Source organism: Peromyscus leucopus, chromosome 8b (assembly GCF_004664715.2).
Source record: "Peromyscus leucopus breed LL Stock chromosome 8b, UCI_PerLeu_2.1, whole genome shotgun sequence".
NCBI classification, from domain to species: domain Eukaryota; kingdom Metazoa; phylum Chordata; class Mammalia; order Rodentia; family Cricetidae; genus Peromyscus; species Peromyscus leucopus.
In genome coordinates, this window is record NC_051086.1 from 61553427 (window position 1) to 61570901 (window position 17475).

The 17475-nt window shown below is 47.2% G+C and overlaps 1 protein-coding gene across 1 annotated transcript in view; it reads right to left on the reverse strand.

Annotated features, from left to right (window-relative positions):
* Positions 1 to 17475, reverse strand: part of Supt6h (SPT6 homolog, histone chaperone and transcription elongation factor) — a 40987-nt gene that overhangs the window by 3572 nt on the left and 19940 nt on the right. Inside the window, 22 exon segments of the mRNA XM_028866875.2 lie at positions 2370 to 2494; positions 2660 to 2773; positions 3243 to 3481; positions 3850 to 4045; positions 5753 to 5893; positions 7210 to 7352; positions 8511 to 8658; positions 9268 to 9475; positions 10517 to 10644; positions 11489 to 11656; positions 11730 to 11867; positions 12170 to 12305; positions 12556 to 12632; positions 13610 to 13727; positions 13840 to 13979; positions 15547 to 15742; positions 16050 to 16204; positions 16330 to 16480; positions 16566 to 16602; positions 16605 to 16694; positions 17041 to 17139; positions 17263 to 17411. Of these exon segments, the coding sequence (XP_028722708.1) occupies positions 2370 to 2494; positions 2660 to 2773; positions 3243 to 3481; positions 3850 to 4045; positions 5753 to 5893; positions 7210 to 7352; positions 8511 to 8658; positions 9268 to 9475; positions 10517 to 10644; positions 11489 to 11656; positions 11730 to 11867; positions 12170 to 12305; positions 12556 to 12632; positions 13610 to 13727; positions 13840 to 13979; positions 15547 to 15742; positions 16050 to 16204; positions 16330 to 16480; positions 16566 to 16602; positions 16605 to 16694; positions 17041 to 17139; positions 17263 to 17411 (3096 nt within the window).

Here is a 17475-nt window from a genome sequence, read left to right on the forward strand (position 1 = left end):
ATAATAAACCCATCCCCCTGCTTTCGGTCACGATGTTTCACCTGTGGCCACCTGTGAGAAAGTGACCAAGTAAGTGTCAACCATGTACACAGCCGTACTGGATGCTGGAGGAGGGGACAACGGGGAGGCTGCACATGACAGCACCATCAAGGGTCAGGTGCAGTGGCCTTGTGTGCTGAGGCTGCCCTGGAGATGGGATGTCTTTCCTGAAGACCGCATGCTACAGCTGAGAGGAGACCAAGCTTACAGGACATGAGGTGGGAAGAGGCCTCGCTGGGCAGCTCCAGAGAAGCAGGGAGAATTCTTCAGCACTCGAGAAGGTGGCTAGTCTGCCCTCATTCACTACTTCTGACGGTAGCAGAGTGGCTAGGAGGATGGGCCTTACCTTTATGCCTGGTTCTAGTTCTAAATTTGAGTTCTGCACTTACCACCTATGTGACTGTACCAAGCATAACTGCCCCTAAGCCTAAAGGGCGGTCTCAAGTATCCAAGGCAGTCATCAGCCCTAAACACAGTGCTGTGCTCACTCAAGAGCCAGCAACCGAGACAATGCTAACTAAGCATGGCCAAGACCTCTGTTGTGCACGGTGTTAGGTTCATGAGGTCCGTGGAAAGAAGAAACAGAGGCACTCCAGGATGAATTCTAGACTTCTGCACCTGCAGGGAAGTTAACCTCTGGCAAATTGACTGACTATAGCTTAGTAAAGGGTCTTTTTTTTTGTTATACAATTCACACTTTTAGCAAGTCAATTTCCATATACGGAAACCTCTCATCTAAGCTCACCAAAGAGACAATGCCAAAGTTACAGTCATCTAAGCTCACCAAAGAGACAATGCCAAAGTTACAGACATCTCAAGTTTGCTGAGTCCTCTTTTTTTTTTTAAAGATTAATTTTATTGTGTATACCAGTGTTCTGCCTGCATGTATACCTGCTGCCAGAAGAGGGCGCCAGATCTCACTACAGATGGTTATAAGCCACCATGTGGTTGCTGGGAATTGAACTCAGGACCTCTGGAAGAGCAGCCAGTGCTCTTAACCTCTGAGCCATCTCTCCAGCCCACTGAGTCCTCTTATAACCATGTTTTGCATAGGCTTTGAAACTTTAGAAAACTCTCAGATAAGATTTATATACTACAAACAGAAGGTACCAGACACAAAAGGTAGCAGTCACAAGAGGCAGATCAAGGCCAGGTGCTAACACTCTGGAATCAAACCAGCTGCAGATCACTGCAGGAACTCCCCTAACAGGCCTCAGTTATACTCAACCAAAAACTGTTTTCTATCTATTGTTCCAAGTTCCCAAATTTCTCACGTGTTTTTTTTTTTTTTTTGTTTTTAAAAGATTTATTTATTATGTATACAGAAGAGGGCACCAGATCTCATTACAGATGGTTGTGAGCCACCATGTGGTTGCTGGGAACTGAACTGAGGACCTCTGGAAGAACAGTCAGTGCTCTTAACCTCTGAGCCATCTCTCCAGCCCCTCACGTGGTCTCATAGGGCTTTGGCTGCCTCTCTTAGAGTGCCTTCCAGAGAAGGCACTGATGTGGTAGGAAAGGCATCTCAAAAAGAACATGATGTTCCAGGTGCCACAGGTCCCAGAGCCCCACTAAATGGTCCAAGCTATGTATCACACGTGGCCAGTACAAGGCTAGAGCACAAACATCCTCGGCGAGGGCAGGATGGCTGGTGCCAACAGACCTAAGTAGATCAACCTAAGGAAACTGGACAGGGTGAGCTAGAGAGGTGCAGGAAAAGGAACGCCTCAGGAAAAGCAGCCTGCCAGTCGCACACGGAAGAGAACAGAGTAGGAGACACATCTACCACACCCACACCCAGTAGGACACAAGAGATACACACTGTGGTACCAGTGAGCCACCATGTGCTGAACATTCTGCAAAGAAGAAGGGAGCCTTCCCAATCACTGCAGTGCCTCGGGAGTGGCGGTGAAGGGAACTCCTGTTCTAGTGTGGATGAGGGTGTCTTTCTTAGGTGACTCTGCTGTTTGTCTCTACCAGGCATGTCCAACCTTTTGACACTGACACAACACTGCCTTTTACAAAGTTCATGCTTGAGAACATCACAATCAGCTAAGGAAAGAAGGAAGGAAGGAAGGAAGGAAGGAAGGAAAAAAAAAGCAGCAGCAACAAAACCAAAAACCACAAAAAATTCTCATGACACATATGATTCTGTGCTGGTCCACAGCCTGGACATATATGTGCATCATGAACCTCTCCCCATCTCTACCACCACTTCTGCTCTGAATAGGTAAGAGGACAGAGGAAGGCAGAACCAGAGTGGTCTGACTCTCTTCTAGCTTATCTATGACCCCAATGGCAGGCCGCAGCTTCTTAGCACCAGTGCTCACCTGGGTTTGCCCCGGGGCTGGTACCCCAGGAGGAACTTGCCGGGCAGTTCCTTGCAGGCACAGATGAAGTAAGGGATGAAGGTGGGCTTCTCCTTCTTAGTTTTGATGAGCAGCTCCTCTAACTTCTGGGGGTAGAATGAGGGGACAGGTTGGGATGGTAGCATGCTTGGCACACAATGACTAGTGAATACACACATAGACTTCCTTCACCACTGAGTCCCACACTCAAGGGGAAGCGTCCACCCTTAGGAGCCTGGAAGATGTCATCCCTCAGAGGGTCTCAGACTCACCTTTCGGTCCCCACCACTACAGTCCTGGTAATACTTGTGGTTCAGAAGGTCTCGAGCAAAGGAAGCCATGGGCTGGACATAGCGGGCAACAATCTCATCCAAGTCTTCAAATTCCTATAGGAAGAACACTAAGACCTCACATGACATATCCAGAGCTAAGACTCCCTGCCCTTTAGAAACCCACCCTGAAGAGATTGGACAGCAGAGACTGACTTCTACCTCACTCTACTGCAAAATCCCCTCAAGTTATCAGCTGGTTTGATTAAATTCCAGACACTGGCTTACCAGAATAAAGTCGATGTTTCCCTGGTATTCAGGAACAATGGAGAACTTTGGATTTCTCCTTGCTGAACACAGGTAAGAGACCTCATGTGTATGTATGCACACACATGTGTTTTTTCCTCTTCCTCAATAGTTCTCTCTGGGCCATTTTAAAATTTGAAACATGGGGTGGGGGTGGGGAGCTAGTAACTTATTCTACAAATCATCTGCTTTGATGCTCTGCCTAACAAAAGTATGTATGATGGGTCGAGTTATTGTCAGGTGAAAGCAACAGAAAGAACTTGTTCAGGCCAGCTCTCACCTCACTGTTGATCCACAGAGTGGCTCCCAGGCTGAAGGCGTTCTCCTTGCCCTCCTCCCGCACATCTACATGCTGGTAGATGCCATCACTGACTTTCCAGGTCACTGTTAGGTGGTTTTCACCCTTGCTGCTGGGTCGGATGATAACATCTCCTTGGTCCATGGTCTCCATCATCTTTTCTGCTTGCTTGAAGTTTATGTTATGGAAGGATGGGTGTGCAATCACTCGCTTGATGTATGCTGAAGGGGGCAGGAGACAGACAGACCAGGTGACAGGTTAGGAGCTGATAGCAACAGGACAACCATGGGTAGCTTCCGACCCGCTCGCTATGGGATTCTGGGACACTTTCTGGGCTTGGCTTCTCTGATGTGAATGAGCTATCAGCCTCAGTTTTTAGGCTGTATGAGGAGATGAAGTTCAGCAAAATGTAAGTCAGGAGACCGGGTTCCAGTCCTGCTCATGCTTGCCTTTCATGCCTCTGGGCCTCAGTGCCATAGAACTACCCCCCTCCCCCCCAGCCCTGGAAACCGATGCACACAGACGGCAGCCTAAGTTCCCGAGTGTGGGCTGCTGTATTCAGGAGCAAGGCCCACGGCTGGGCACTCACTGGTCCGCTGCTGCTTCCGTTTCATGTCCTCTTCCTGCTTGTGGTCGGCTGCTTCGGCATCAAAGTCGTAGTAGGTGTCCTTGGGCAGTTTCCACTCATTGTTCCTGTCCATGAGGTCTGAGGTCCGGCAGGTCAGGTCTGCACTGAACTTTTCAATATCAATCTTCATGATACGGCAGTGAACAGTCATCCCCACCTAGATCCACAGAACATGTGAGCTGGAAGGGACAAAGACTATCTAGCCCAATGCTTTATTTCACATAAAAAACAAAACAAAACAAAAAACTGCAAAGCCCAAACAGAAAGGTAGGACTTGCTCAAAGCCGGTTACCAAATGGCAGAGGAGAGTTTGAGAATGGCCCCCACAGGCTCATATATTTGCATGCTTAGTCTTCAGATGAACTATTTGGAAGGGTTAGGAAACATGGCCTTGTTGGAGGAAGTGTCTCACTGGGATTGGCTTTGAGGGTTCAAAAACCCAGGCCAGGCCCAGTGTCTTTCTCTGACTGTTGCCTATGGATCAGGATCTAAAAGCTCTCAGCTCCTGCTGCTCCAGAGTCATGCCTGACTTCGTCCCACCAAAATGATCATGGACCAATTTAAAACTGTAAGTAAGCTTCCAATTAAACGCTTTCTTGTACAAGTTGTATCTGGCAAATCTGGATCCAGTCATGCCACCGATTGGGTGATCCTAAAGGCATTCAGATTTCTCTAGGAAAAAACCGAGAGCTGGAAAAATGGCTCAATTACTAGACTGCTTCCCCAGTATTCACAGGGTTTAATTCCTAGCACTACATAAAAACAGATATGGCATATATCTTTGAATTTTAGCCCTTGGGAGGTAGAGGCAGGGAGATTAGAAGCTGAAGGTCCTCCTCAGCCACATACCAAGTTTGAGGCCTGGGTGAGTTACATGAGACCCTACCTTTGAAAAGAAAAAGAGTATTTGAAGTTGTAAGATTAGAGACAACATAGAAAGGGGTGGGGTGGGGTGGGGTGGGGTGGGGTGGGGTGGGGCGTGGCTCAGTGTGTAAAGGTACTGTGCAAGCATGGAGATTTGAGTCTGATCCTTAGAACCCTCATAAAAAGCCAGATGAGGAACCATAAAAACTGAGGTAGAACTGGGTATCGTGGTACATGCCTTTAATCCTAGCACTCAGAAGGCAGAGGTAGGCAGAGTCTATAATGGCCTACAAAGTGAGAAGCTATCTCAAAAACAAAACAAAACCACCCCCTTATCAGCCAATTCAAACCAATAACCCAAGGTGGAAGGAGAGAATCAATTCTGGAAAAGCTACTCTCTGACTTCCGAGTGTAAAACGGCGTGTATAGCGTCCCTCCTCCTCCCAAACAGGGGTGGAGGACAGAGCATGGATGGACACATAATCACTGAGTGTCTAGCTGGAGCCCAGTACAGGCAGCCGCAGGAGATGTCTAGGACAGAGGGAGTTTGGCAATTTACTGCCAAGCTCTCATTTGGAGGCTCCTTCTGTGTGGCCCTGTTCTGCTGTGAAGCCCAGAGTAGTCTATGGACAGAGCTGCGACACCCAGCCTTTAAAATCTCCTGAGCAACACTGTCGAAACGGGAGAACAGGCAGAGCTTTCTTATTTGCGATGCTGGGTCTCACTTCCTGCCATGTGCTGAAACCACAGCTTCCCACACAGGAAGGAACCCTCTCCCAGAGGGCTGGCAACCAGCAAAAACTGCTTACAAAGGCAGCAGACAAAAGCCACTGCTCATTCAGATGCTCTCACAGCTTCTTCCAGTTACTCTAAACCCTCTCTGCTCTCCCACCAGCAGTCACTGGGAACAGAGCCTAACTTCTGGCAGGGAGGCCCCAGTTAGAAAGCCCAACTGGGGCAGCTGGAGAGTACACTACTCCTTAGGCTAGTCATCATCTACCTTCACGCGCTCCTCTGGCCTCTTCACCACCTTGTCACTGAGGAACTTGGTAGGGATGAAGCCGGTGACACCATTGTCTAGCCGCGTTTTCACACCAATGGCCTGGCCAGGGCATGAACCACTGTCGAAGTGGTTCCAGACCTGAAGAACAGAAAGCAGGTTGACTGTCAGGATTCTGGAGCTCCTGTGTTCAGAAAAGAGTAATGTGGGGCGGGGATGAGGGGGGCAGACTAGAGAGATGGCTCAGCGGTTAAGAGCACTTACTGCTCTTGCAGAGAACCTGGGGTCAATTCCCAGCATCCACAGAGTGGCTCACAAACAGTCGTAACTCCAGGGATAAGGGATAATGCCCTTTTCTGACCTCTGAGGGCACAAAGTACACCTCATAGTGCACATATACCCATACAGGCAAAATAGTCACATCTAAAATAAGTGAATACATCTTTAAAAAAAAAGAAAGAAAAAATAATAGTCAGGGAGCCAGCAAAGTGACTCAGTGGGAAAAGGCTCCTGCCACCAAGCCTGATGACCTTAGTGTGATCCCTGGGATGCACATGGTAGCAGAGAACCCACAGGATGTCCTCTAACTGCCACACACATACTACGGTGTATACACACATATATAAAATAAGGAAATTTAAAAAACACACACACCAACAGAAAAGGGTATCTAAGATTGCTATAATTTATTCTACCACCAATGCTTGGCACTAGTCTGGAAACACAATCAGCTACCCACCAAGGAACAGTGTGAACATCCAGAGTTCCTTGACTTGATGCTTGGCACTAAGGCCATTAGATGAACCTTTCACTGCTTAACTGACTGACTTCCTAACTCCACTGTGGTCTCTTTTGTTCTGTTCTGCCACAGTGAGTGGAACAAGTATCTATACAGGAACTTGCTACAGTGGATCTAATAATAAGTGAAAAGCCAGAAAATGCTAGGTGACTTTAGAAAAGAACATGACAGCTGGGTGTGGTAGCGCACACCTTTAATTTCAGCGCTAAGGAGGCAGAGGCAGGCAGATCTCTGAGTTCAAGGCCAGTCTGATCTACACAGTGAGCTCCAGGCAAGCCAAGGGTACATAATGAGATCTAGTCTCCAGAAGAAAAAGAAGAAGAAAAGAAGGGCAGGCAAGCACACAATGCCTAGAAGAATAAAGGGAAAATTAGAGTGGGGATAATACAAAAACCATACACAGCCTACACATACCCTCAAACAAGGATGAGGCACTGCCTACCTACTCGGTGGGTGAAAATGCATATTCTCAAATCCTGACTCACTATAGTGACTGACAGAAAGTGGGGCAAGAGTTCAAGGTTACAGGGACTGCATCAGAGCGAGAGGACACACGGTAACTCGCTTCTTCTCAGCCTTCCTTTGTGTCCTTTTTTGGGGAGAGCACCAGACTTCTCAGTTCAAGAGCTCACTCCCACAGGAGCGCTGCAGCACGCACCTCGCTGAGCTCAGGAAAGTTGTCCTGTTGGCAGAAGGGACACTGCCACAGCCCCGTCTCGTCATTTCGGATGGCCTGGTCATAGCTCTCACCCTGTGGGCGTCTGTGAGCAATGCCGGTAACATTGCAGATGATGAGCTTTCCTGGAGGAAAGAAAGCAGGTTAAGAGAAGGGAGAGCTGATTCCTTCCCACTACCCTGTTGACACAACATCTGCCTTATGGCATCTCTACTGATTTCTTCCTCATCCTGGAGGATAATGCCAGGGGTTATCAGGAAATGATTCCTGTAAGCCAACTCCATGAATGAAAGATCTCAAAGCAAGCTAGAAGTAGAACTTGATTTGTATTTTGACAGTGTTGGGGACTCAACTCAGGGCCTTGCAAATACTACAGAAATGCTCCACAAGGAGCTACACCCCGAGTCCTCCCTTTACCTTTTATTTTGAGACCCATTCTCACCAACTTACTGTAAATTCACTCTGTAGCTTGGCTGTTCCCAAATTTACAATCCTCCCTCCCCTCTCTCCCAAGTAGGTGAGATTACAGGTTTGCGCCAACAGGCATGGACAGAAGTCTAACTTGATCTTGACCTCAATTTTGACTTCCAGTCTAGGCCTTGAATTCTTTCCCAACTTCACACGAACTAGAGACACCTGAGAAGAGGAAACTTCAACTGAGGAATTATTCTATTATACTGTCCATGGACATGTCTTTGGGGACATTTTCTTGGCCACTAACTGATAGAGGAGGGCCTAGCCCTACTGTGGACAGTGCCACTCCTGGGCAAGTAGTCCCAGGTATGTAAGACAGGTAGTTGAACGTGAGCCCAAGAGCAAGCCAGTAAAAGTAAGCAGCAATCCTCCACGATGTCTGCTCAGGTTCCTGCCTCAAGCTTCTGTGGCTTCCCTCAATGACGGACTCTAACCTGTAAGATGTAATAAGCCCTTCCTCCTCAAAAGCTGCTTTTGGTCAGTGTTTTATCTCAGCAACAGGAAAGCAAACTAGGATAAAAGATCTCTTGGTCTTCCTCACCCGATGTGTAAACCTTTTTTTGGTTTGTTTTTAGAGATAGGGTTTCCCTGTGTAGCACTAGCTATCTTGGAACTTGCTCTGCAGATCAGTCTGGACCTGAACTCAGAGATCTGCCTGCCTCTACCTCCCCAGTGCTGGGATAATTAAAGGTGTGCACCACTCACTATACCCCGTAAACCTGGGTTATACTAACTATTGCAATCATTTTCAGTTTATGTGCACATAGTAAATGCCATTTCTGGAGTACAAGTACAACCTCACAACTTACCAATGTAGAAGGTCTCTGGCGTCTCTTTGGTTAACATATTGAAGATCTCCTCTGTGTTAGGAGAGCGGTAGGCTGTCCTGAGGTCCTTATAACGACAACTGAGCTCTGCTCGGATATCATACAGTGTGATGTGCTTGTCACCATAGCCCTGGGGAAGAAGTCCATTAGGAAAAGCCTTGCAGCCCTCAATCTGACTTACTGGGAATTTTAGGGACAGGAGGCAGCCAGTTTGCACCTGTCCGTGCTTTTCTTTAGTGTCAACATTTACTGAAGAAAATTCTCACTTCTTTCTCTCACCTTCTCCCTCAATGGTGTCTACAATGTCCAAGTTGCCCTTGAACATGAGATCTTCCTGCTTTAACCTCCTAAGTAGCTGGGATTATTTATTACAGGCGTGTGCTACTGCTCCTACCTCAACAAAGGAGATTTCCAAGTCAGGCCTGGGACGCTGTTCTGTAAAGAACACGCATGCTTCAGGAAACCCCATGTATAAAGGAGACAGCACACAGCTGCTGCTGGAAAGGAGGATTAATGGCTGCACAGCACACACTCCTCTCCTCTGTCCTGCCTCTCACTTTAAGGTCAGAGTACCTGACCCTTTCCTGGCTCACTAATGAGCAGCTAAAAGCTTCCCTCAGAAACCTAGCTCAGCACGGGCAGGGAGGAGAGGGTCAAGACTCCCACACAACAGTATGAGATTTCTCTGGACAGCTGCTGCACAGGGATGAGTCCTTGCCTGTGGGGCTTACAGCCTTACCTGTCTCTCCAGCTCTTCTGCAAAGGCATCAAGGTCAAGATCCTTCAGCCGCTCTGGGTTTTCCAAGATTTCTTCAAGGGCTCCTGCAGGATTGGCATCCTCTGCAGACTCATCGTATTCCAAGGCATCCACTGCCATCTTCCTGGCCCATTCATACGTTTCAGGATGGACTCGGGAGCCATCGAGGACTTCAATGTATGAGTCAGTGCTGGAGGAAAGGCAGAGATGGAGCAAGATATAAAACCCAAAGTTTCAATTAGTTAACAACCCAAATGTCCACCAATGTGGAACTGGCTGGGTAAACCAGGGTACTCCATGATGGAATACTATACAGCCATTAAAAAGAATGAAGTAAATTTATGTTTGCTGACATGGGGAGATGGCCATGATATACTGATACGTGAAAAATGCACTGCAAAACACTATGAACCATGTGATCTCATTTTTGAAGTAAATGAGTAGTTAGTAAATGCATAGCAAAAATAAAATTTAGAAATTGTAGTATACATAAAAACTGTTATGGCAGTTTTCTCTGGGGGGTGGAATTATGGGGGACTTCCACTTTCTGTATAATAGTTCTTTCTGTTGAATTTTATATAGTGAACTTATGAGTCGTAATATAAAACAAGAAGGGGGTAAACCTCGGAGAATTTGCTGCAGCTGTTTTCCCCCATAAAGCCTTCCCAGGCTGGTCTCGCCCGTGCACTCACATGGGCCTATGTTATTCGTGGAGTGTTACAGCAAAGCTGAGTGGAAAATGGAGTTTTAGAACTTGAAGCCTATTTCCCCACTGACTTCCATTACTGAATGAGGAGCTATGTGCCCGTGGAAAAGATCCTCCAAAGACTGAGTTGATAACTTCTGGAGAGGAAGAGGTCAATAGTGAAGTCTCAGTACCACCATGCTAAAACAGAACAAATCTCTCTCCCCATCCTGAACCTCTTCAGACCCACGCTCTCTTCCCATGGCCCCTTGCTTACTGTTCCCAGCTTCATCTGGCTCTGACAAACCCTGAGTACAACCTGACTCTTTCTCCTTTAAAGATCATGCTGCGGCTTCTGTGTCTCCCTGTCAGATGAAAAAGCCTCACAACTCATCTTTTCCATAGGTCAGGGGCGACTTCTTACCTTTTCTTTAAAACATTTCCTATTTTCAATTGGCCTGGGGCCCTTTCAAAGGCCTAATTCCCTGACACCCCAAATCAATGCCCAAGGAATTGCTCCTGGCCTGTCTAAGCAGAGGGTATCACCTGTCCCCCAGAGAGGCAGTGTCGATCTTGAGGAAGCCAGCACAATTCATGAAGACTTTGGGACCCATGTGACACATGGTGACCAGCTGAGTTCGGCTCTCGAGTCGAGTATTGTTCTGTTTCAAGATCTAGGGAAGAGGGCTGGGAGTGAGCAGGGCAGGAAGAGGGCCTGCCTCCCTAGACTGCCTTCTGGTTTCTGTTAAACTCTCTATGGTTCTGTCAGACTGAGTGTCTGAGACCCCACCATGGTACCACTTAACAACGCCTTTAACGAGCTGCACCTTACCTATCAGACTAGGTCGTATAGCTGAGCATGGTGGAACACACATGTAATGCCAGCACTTCAGAGATTGAGGCAGAAGGATCATGAGGAGCTCAAGGTCAACCTTAGCAACAAAGTAAGCCTGAAGCCAGCTAGGGCTAAAGGAAACTGTCTCAAAACAAAAACAAAACAAAACAAAACAAAACAAAACAAAAATAAGGCCAGGCAGTGGTGGTACACACCTTTAATCCCAGCACTTGGGAAGCAGAGGCAGGTAGATCTCTGAGTTCAAGGCCAGCCGGGGAATCATAGAAAAAGAAACTGTCTTAAAAAGCCAAACAAAGAAACCAAAAGACAATGACATGTAACTGTGTATGGCTTGAAGGTGTATTGCAACATAGACTACAGTGAGCACCATTCACATTAGAAAAAACAGTATTATGAATGCTTTTGAAGCTCTCTCTGAAATCCCTCTGTTTGTACTGGAAGAAGAAACTGCTCTTCTGGTTTTTCTTGTTTCCATCATGGCTTATAGCCACTATAGCATAGCAGTGAAGAGCAGGGCTTGGCCTCTGCATCTGAAGTTGACTCTGAAGCTCATTGGCCGAGCAGTTCTCAACAACCGGCTTTACCTCTCTGATCTGTCAATTATATTGGCAAAGTTCTTCACACTCAATGAAATGATTGTTTTCTAATCAATCCAAGCCTACCTTCAGCAGGTGGGTGCCTTTTCGAGGTCCCAGGCCACAGACATACTGGATCAAGGCCTGGCTGTAAGGATGGGCAATGGCACGGTTGACATCAACCCCGACCTCATTGACCCGGTTGATGAATTCGCAGTACAAGGCGTTGAGCAGCTCCTCTTTCACGACATGCTCCTACAACAGAGCAGCAGCAAGTAAGGCCACTGTGCCCTTCCACCCACCTGGCCTACTTGCCCATCCTACTCACCTGCAAGGGATGAAACTTGAGACACAGGATGTCTTCATCTGAGCTGCACACCTGGGCAAATTCTATCAGAGGGTCTTGGATGCGCCGGGCTAGAGAGACGGCTTGTCTCAGAACTGGTGGATAATCCCGGAACTCTGCCTAAAATCAAAGGAAGGACACAGAACCTTAGGGTGTCCACAGTGACAAGGTAAAAAGAAATCTAACCCATTCTGGCTTGAGCCACCTTTTTATCTCCGTTGGGGGCCTTTGTTTTCTTTTCCTAGGACCACTTTAATCTCTGGAGCTGCCAATCTGAACTATATCTGGTAGCCCAGAAAGTCTCTGCATGGGTAAGCTAACAGGTGTAGTCCTAACCCTGACAACCTGCATTTCCTATTCAGTCTCACTGGGGTTCACAGCAGTTGGCAGAGCAAGCCTCAGGGGTGGGAAATTAGCATTACCTCTGATTTCTTGCTGTTCATATACAGAATGGCCAACTCGTTGTCAACCAGCTCCACCCCAATAGAAGAAAGCTGTTGGCCTTGGTCCAGCTCATGCACTATGCGCTTCACATCCTCAATCAACATCTGGGCATCCCTGGAAGGATGAAGAGTATTGGTCAAAGGACCTATTTCCTCAGGAATGGATACTCTTGACTGAGGTGGGGGTGGGAGGAAAGAGCTTCAAAGCAAAGAGGAGCCACATCTCCAGAGAGATACCTGGGGTATCAACATTACACCCAGACACAAAGCCTCTGCTCTGGGCACATACCAGATTAAGCAATAAGAGACGAGTGACTTTGGGTTGCAGCTTTACGCCAGACCTACCCAGAGCCTCACACTCCTACCTGTTCTCTCCCGCAACAGTAACCACATGAGGCTTCTTATTCACAAGAAACTTCTTTAGGGTTTCAATATCTTGAGCCTGAATTAAAAGAAAATTGTAGCTGAATAGCTCCAAGCATGGAAAGATTTCAAACAAGTTGAGATTTTCTTTTTAAGATTATTATTGCTGGGTATGGTGGTGTATCTTTAATCCCAGCACTTGGAAAGGCAGAAGCAGGCAGATCTCTGTGAGTTCAAGGCCAGCCTGGTCTCAAAAAGAGTTCCGGGACAGCCAGGCTTGTTATACACAGAAACCATGTCTCAAAAAACAAAAACAAAAACCTTTTTTATTTGTATAAATCACAGCCTGACAATACTATACTGATATTTTGATCCTCATTTTAAGATGTAAAAAACATAGCTGTTTGGTAAACTTTGTTGTTATTTTTCAGAATGGGGCTCTTACCAAATTTTGAAATACCATTATGATAAAGAAATTCAGAAATATTCAAATTCATCTTTCTTTAGAAGAGGTACTGAAGGGCGGAAGCAGGGAAAAGGCTGGATAAATGCCCATTGGCTCTCAGCTCATGGAACAGTCTGACCCAGATGCTGCTAAGAACAGAAAAGGCCATGGCAGATCCAGAAGTACACAAGGCCTAAGCACTGGCTGGCCACCAGAAGCAAACCACACCCAGTAAAGAGTGCCATCTACTGCCTTCAGAAGTGAGACTGACTCCCAAAGGTGAGGAGATTTTTAAAATATTAAGATGGGGATTAGAATACCAGTGTTATTTTAATTAATGTTTTTTTTTTTTTTAAAAAAACTTGCCAAGGGTGGTGGTGCATGCCTTTAATCCCAGCACTGGGGAGGCAGAGGAAAGTAGATCCCTGGGTCTGAGGCCAGCCTGGTCTACATCAGTTACCATTTCCTAAAGTTATTACCCTTCTGGCTAATCCTCAAGATGTGATGAACTTGACTTCCCACGTGAGGTTTTGTTGTTTTGCTTGGACAGCACTCACTGAACTAGAGTGCACTCTGAGCACACACCTGTGTGACCTCTTCTAGAGACCTACCTTCTTTTCACGCTCTTCTTCTCGCCATGCAGTTCGCCGTTTGGTAAAATGGGGCAGGCGGAGGAAATCAGTCACTTCTCCTTCACCATTGACTAAGGCACAGAACACAGGGTGATCTCTGCCAGGCAGCCACAGAAAGAACAATGCAATTGTTAGCGATAGGAACCACAGGCAGGAAGGAGACAATGGGAAAGGCAGTTGAGAGATGGTGCAAGGCAGGCAGGTACTACCTGGCAGAGGAGAAGGCAATGCCCAGGACTCGAATGCCCTTCCCCTGGTTCTCATCCATAAAGTCGTCATCTTCTTCCACCTGCTGATCTGGTCGGTAGGGCGCCACCCTTAACCAGTTGTAGAGCTTTCGGCTACAGGCCTAAAGTAGAGACACAGCAGAAACTATGGTCACCAGGGACTTCAAGTATGCAAGGGCATGTATTCATGGGGCACATGTTTCTAGCCACATGGCAACCTACAACACAGAAGCTTGCTTGTATTTTGCAAATGGCAGCAACATAAGCAAGAAATCTTTAGATGAATGAGTGAAGAGAGGGAGGAGGCCTGGAGAGCACTGGGGCACGAGCCCTCTGTCTGTTCGCACTGCTTCTTGCCCATGCTCTGTATGGCCCCATTCTTTCTTTAGCTGTAAGACAACTATGGGGTTTCCTCATTCTCAGCTCTACTAAAGAGAATGAAAGCTAGGGTGTGGTAACATAAGCATCGGGAGGATCAGGGTCAGCTTGGGCTACAGACTTTGTCTTCAAAACAAAACAAAACAAAACAAAACAAAACAAAACAAACCCCACATCAACAGGGCCAGAGAGATGGCTCTGCAGTAAAGGCGCCTATTGCCAGTCCTTACAACCTGAATTTAATCCATGGGACCCACATAGTGGAAGGCGAGAATCAACTACTAAAAGATACCCTCATTATCATTTCATAATTGCTTACTACAGCTAGCACAGTGGAGACCCTGGCAGCAAAAGTAGCTACCACAGTTAGTTAGTCTTTCATTCTAGTGGGCATAATAAATTTAATTCAGTAGTTATATACATCTTGATTGGCTATGAAAATTATAAATTTATAAACTCAAGTTTCATTTGCTTTTGGGATACTATCTTACAAGGACTCCAATTTGCATAAGGCTCGAAGGAAGGGAATGGCTTAGTTGCCTTTAGCCTACTGGCTATGGGTGGGATAGGACTTCTGTTTGTCTTTTCTGTGTTGAACACAGATTGCAAGCCCAGTGCCACTTTGAGATCTTTGGCAGCAATTAACTATGCAGCTCACACACGATTGAGCTGGTATGATAATGAGTATTCAGAGACAGGTAATGCCTGGGGGGGGGGCAGCTCACCAACCTAAGACAGAGCGCCTGTGTGGCCTGGGCAGGCGTCTCCATGACGGGTAAGGTGACCTGCTGACAGAAAGCTCATTTTTTAGTAAAAGGGGGACCTGTTGGTCCCTGGCCCCCATTTTGGGTAACTGTTGCCTTGCTTGCTGACCTTGACCTTGATATCCTCCCTATGCCAATTCCCTGCCGGTTCCACCCTCCTGGATGCTTAAGGGAAGTCCTTGTCTGTGTATCCTGCATAATGGACATTAACAGCTTAGATGCAAGATTGTAAAACATCAGTATCGAACTTCTGCCCTCCAGGGTTCTCCCATTGTGCTGTAAGCCTGTATTTAAGACCTCTTCCCTCCTTCAATAAACATCATTCGGCATTTAAAAAAAAAAAAAAAAAAAAAAAAGATACTCTCTGATCACACAGGTCACACACATACCCACACTTTTAATTAATAAATAAGTATAATAAAGAAAAAGAAAAGAAAAGGAGTTTAGGGCTCAGGGTGTGTGGCTCAGTAGTAATGTATTTGCCTACTTGGGTTAAACATCTGGTAGCACCCCCAGAGGGATCGAGGCAGCAGCTTGTGGGCCTCACCTTTACAACACTCTCCCTGGCCTCGGCTAGCAGCTTGTTCTTGAGTTCTTTGGCCATCTGCACGTACAGGAACTGCTGTAAAGCTCGTTCAATGGCCATAGTGCGCTGCCGGTTCCATTCTTGTACTTGGTGGCTGAACTCATCCCGGTAATAAAACTGCTTGATCTCCTCGAAATATGTTTGGTCATTGCCATACCTGAAGAAAGGCACAAAGCTCTGGTGTGGGTGGAGAACACTCTGTGAGTGAACCCACGACCAGGCTCACTTAACTCAGAAATGGTGTTTTATGTTCCTGAGGGCCACCGGCTCTCCTGCAGCCTCCTCCTTTAGCCAGTCATATTCAGGAGTCAGGTAGAGGTAGCTTACCCTTCCACCCCCTTCATATTCAGGAGTCAGGTAGAGGTAGCTTACCCTTCCACCCCCTTCATATTCAGGAGTCAGGTAGAGGTAGCTTACCCTCCCACCCCCCAGTCATATTCAGGAGTCAGGTAGAGGTAGCTTACCCTTCCACCCCCTTCATGTCTATGCTGATGTCAATGGTGAGCAGCCCTTCATCTTCAGCCAGGCCTATCTTGAGGAACTGATCATCTCTTAGCTCTTTCACAGGCTTGTTCTTTAAGTACTTAAAAGAATAAGCGTAGTGGGCCTCATCCACATCCTGAAGACATCGAGAGAGAATCATTAGCAGCTGGGCAGAGGTTGGCCCTGGGAGAAAAGGCTGCTTTTTGGTTGGACGCAGTCTAGAGTTCAGCCACACTTAGAACTGCCCTTTCCCCAACTTACCTTTCTACCTTTCTTGGTTGGGGTTATGTTTAGCTTGGCTCTCTCCTGGAAGGTCTGCCTCAGCACCTGTCTGACAAGGGGCTCCCGGGCAATCTGTAGTGCAACCATGTATCGGGCACCTTCAAGCACAGCTTCTGGTGTAGGGAACTGGCTGTGGGGACAACAGTGGAGCTGCAGAATGAGGGGGTCCCTGCTTCCAGGTCACCCCTCCTGCTGGCCATCTGCTGCATGCTCACCTGCAAACGTAATCTTTGGCTAGCTCCAAGGGCTCGCAGGGAACTGCTCTGTCTCATGCCGTTGGTAGCTGTCACGGAGGTTCTCCCCAAACTGCTCAGGTGTGAGACCAAACTTTTTGGCCAGGCCATCTAAAGCAAACGGAAGAGTGAAAGGTGAGACAGCAGCAGCCCGCCATCAGACCTCTCAGTCGTCAGAGGCTGCAGCAGCTGTTTTGGGCATCAGAGTTTAAAGAGGCAATGAGGCAATAAACAGGCAGGACAGGCCAAAGCACAACAACTAAAACCTGACTTTAATCACCCGGGAGACTGTTAACTAGAGACATTGGATAATCACAGAGGAAGGGAACAGAAAGATGGCTGGGGGTACAAGTGTTTATGGAGACTCTCCAGTTCATCCAGTCCACTAGGGCACTACTGGAAATGTTTCCTTATTCAAAGCTAAAATGCCTAGGAGACAAAAACAGGTGGTTTTTACCCAGCCCTGCACTCTGGCAGATGGTGTACATGTCTCGGCGGGAGGCTTGCTTGAGCTCTGGTCCCCTCTGCTCCTCATCTTCAGCCTCCTCACCTTCACCTGGGAACAAAATTTGAGGGCCATCAACTCTTGATTTCTAATCAATTCCTGACCCGAGATGTCAAAAGCCCAAGGGCAGCCAACCCAGCCATGGAGACTGGCACTTTCTTCCTCAGTACCCACCTTCCTCATCTCCATCCTCCTTTATACGTTTCAGCTTCTTACGGCTAGCCTTGGCAGCATTCTGCATCTTAGGGATGTCACGACCATAGTAAAGTAAGAAATGGTTGTAGACGTCTTTCAGTTCATCCATTGACTGCACATCTTTGAGCCTGAAGGGGAAAGATACAAGATCCTCTTAGCAGAGGCAAGCTTTGCTATAATACTTCTAATTCC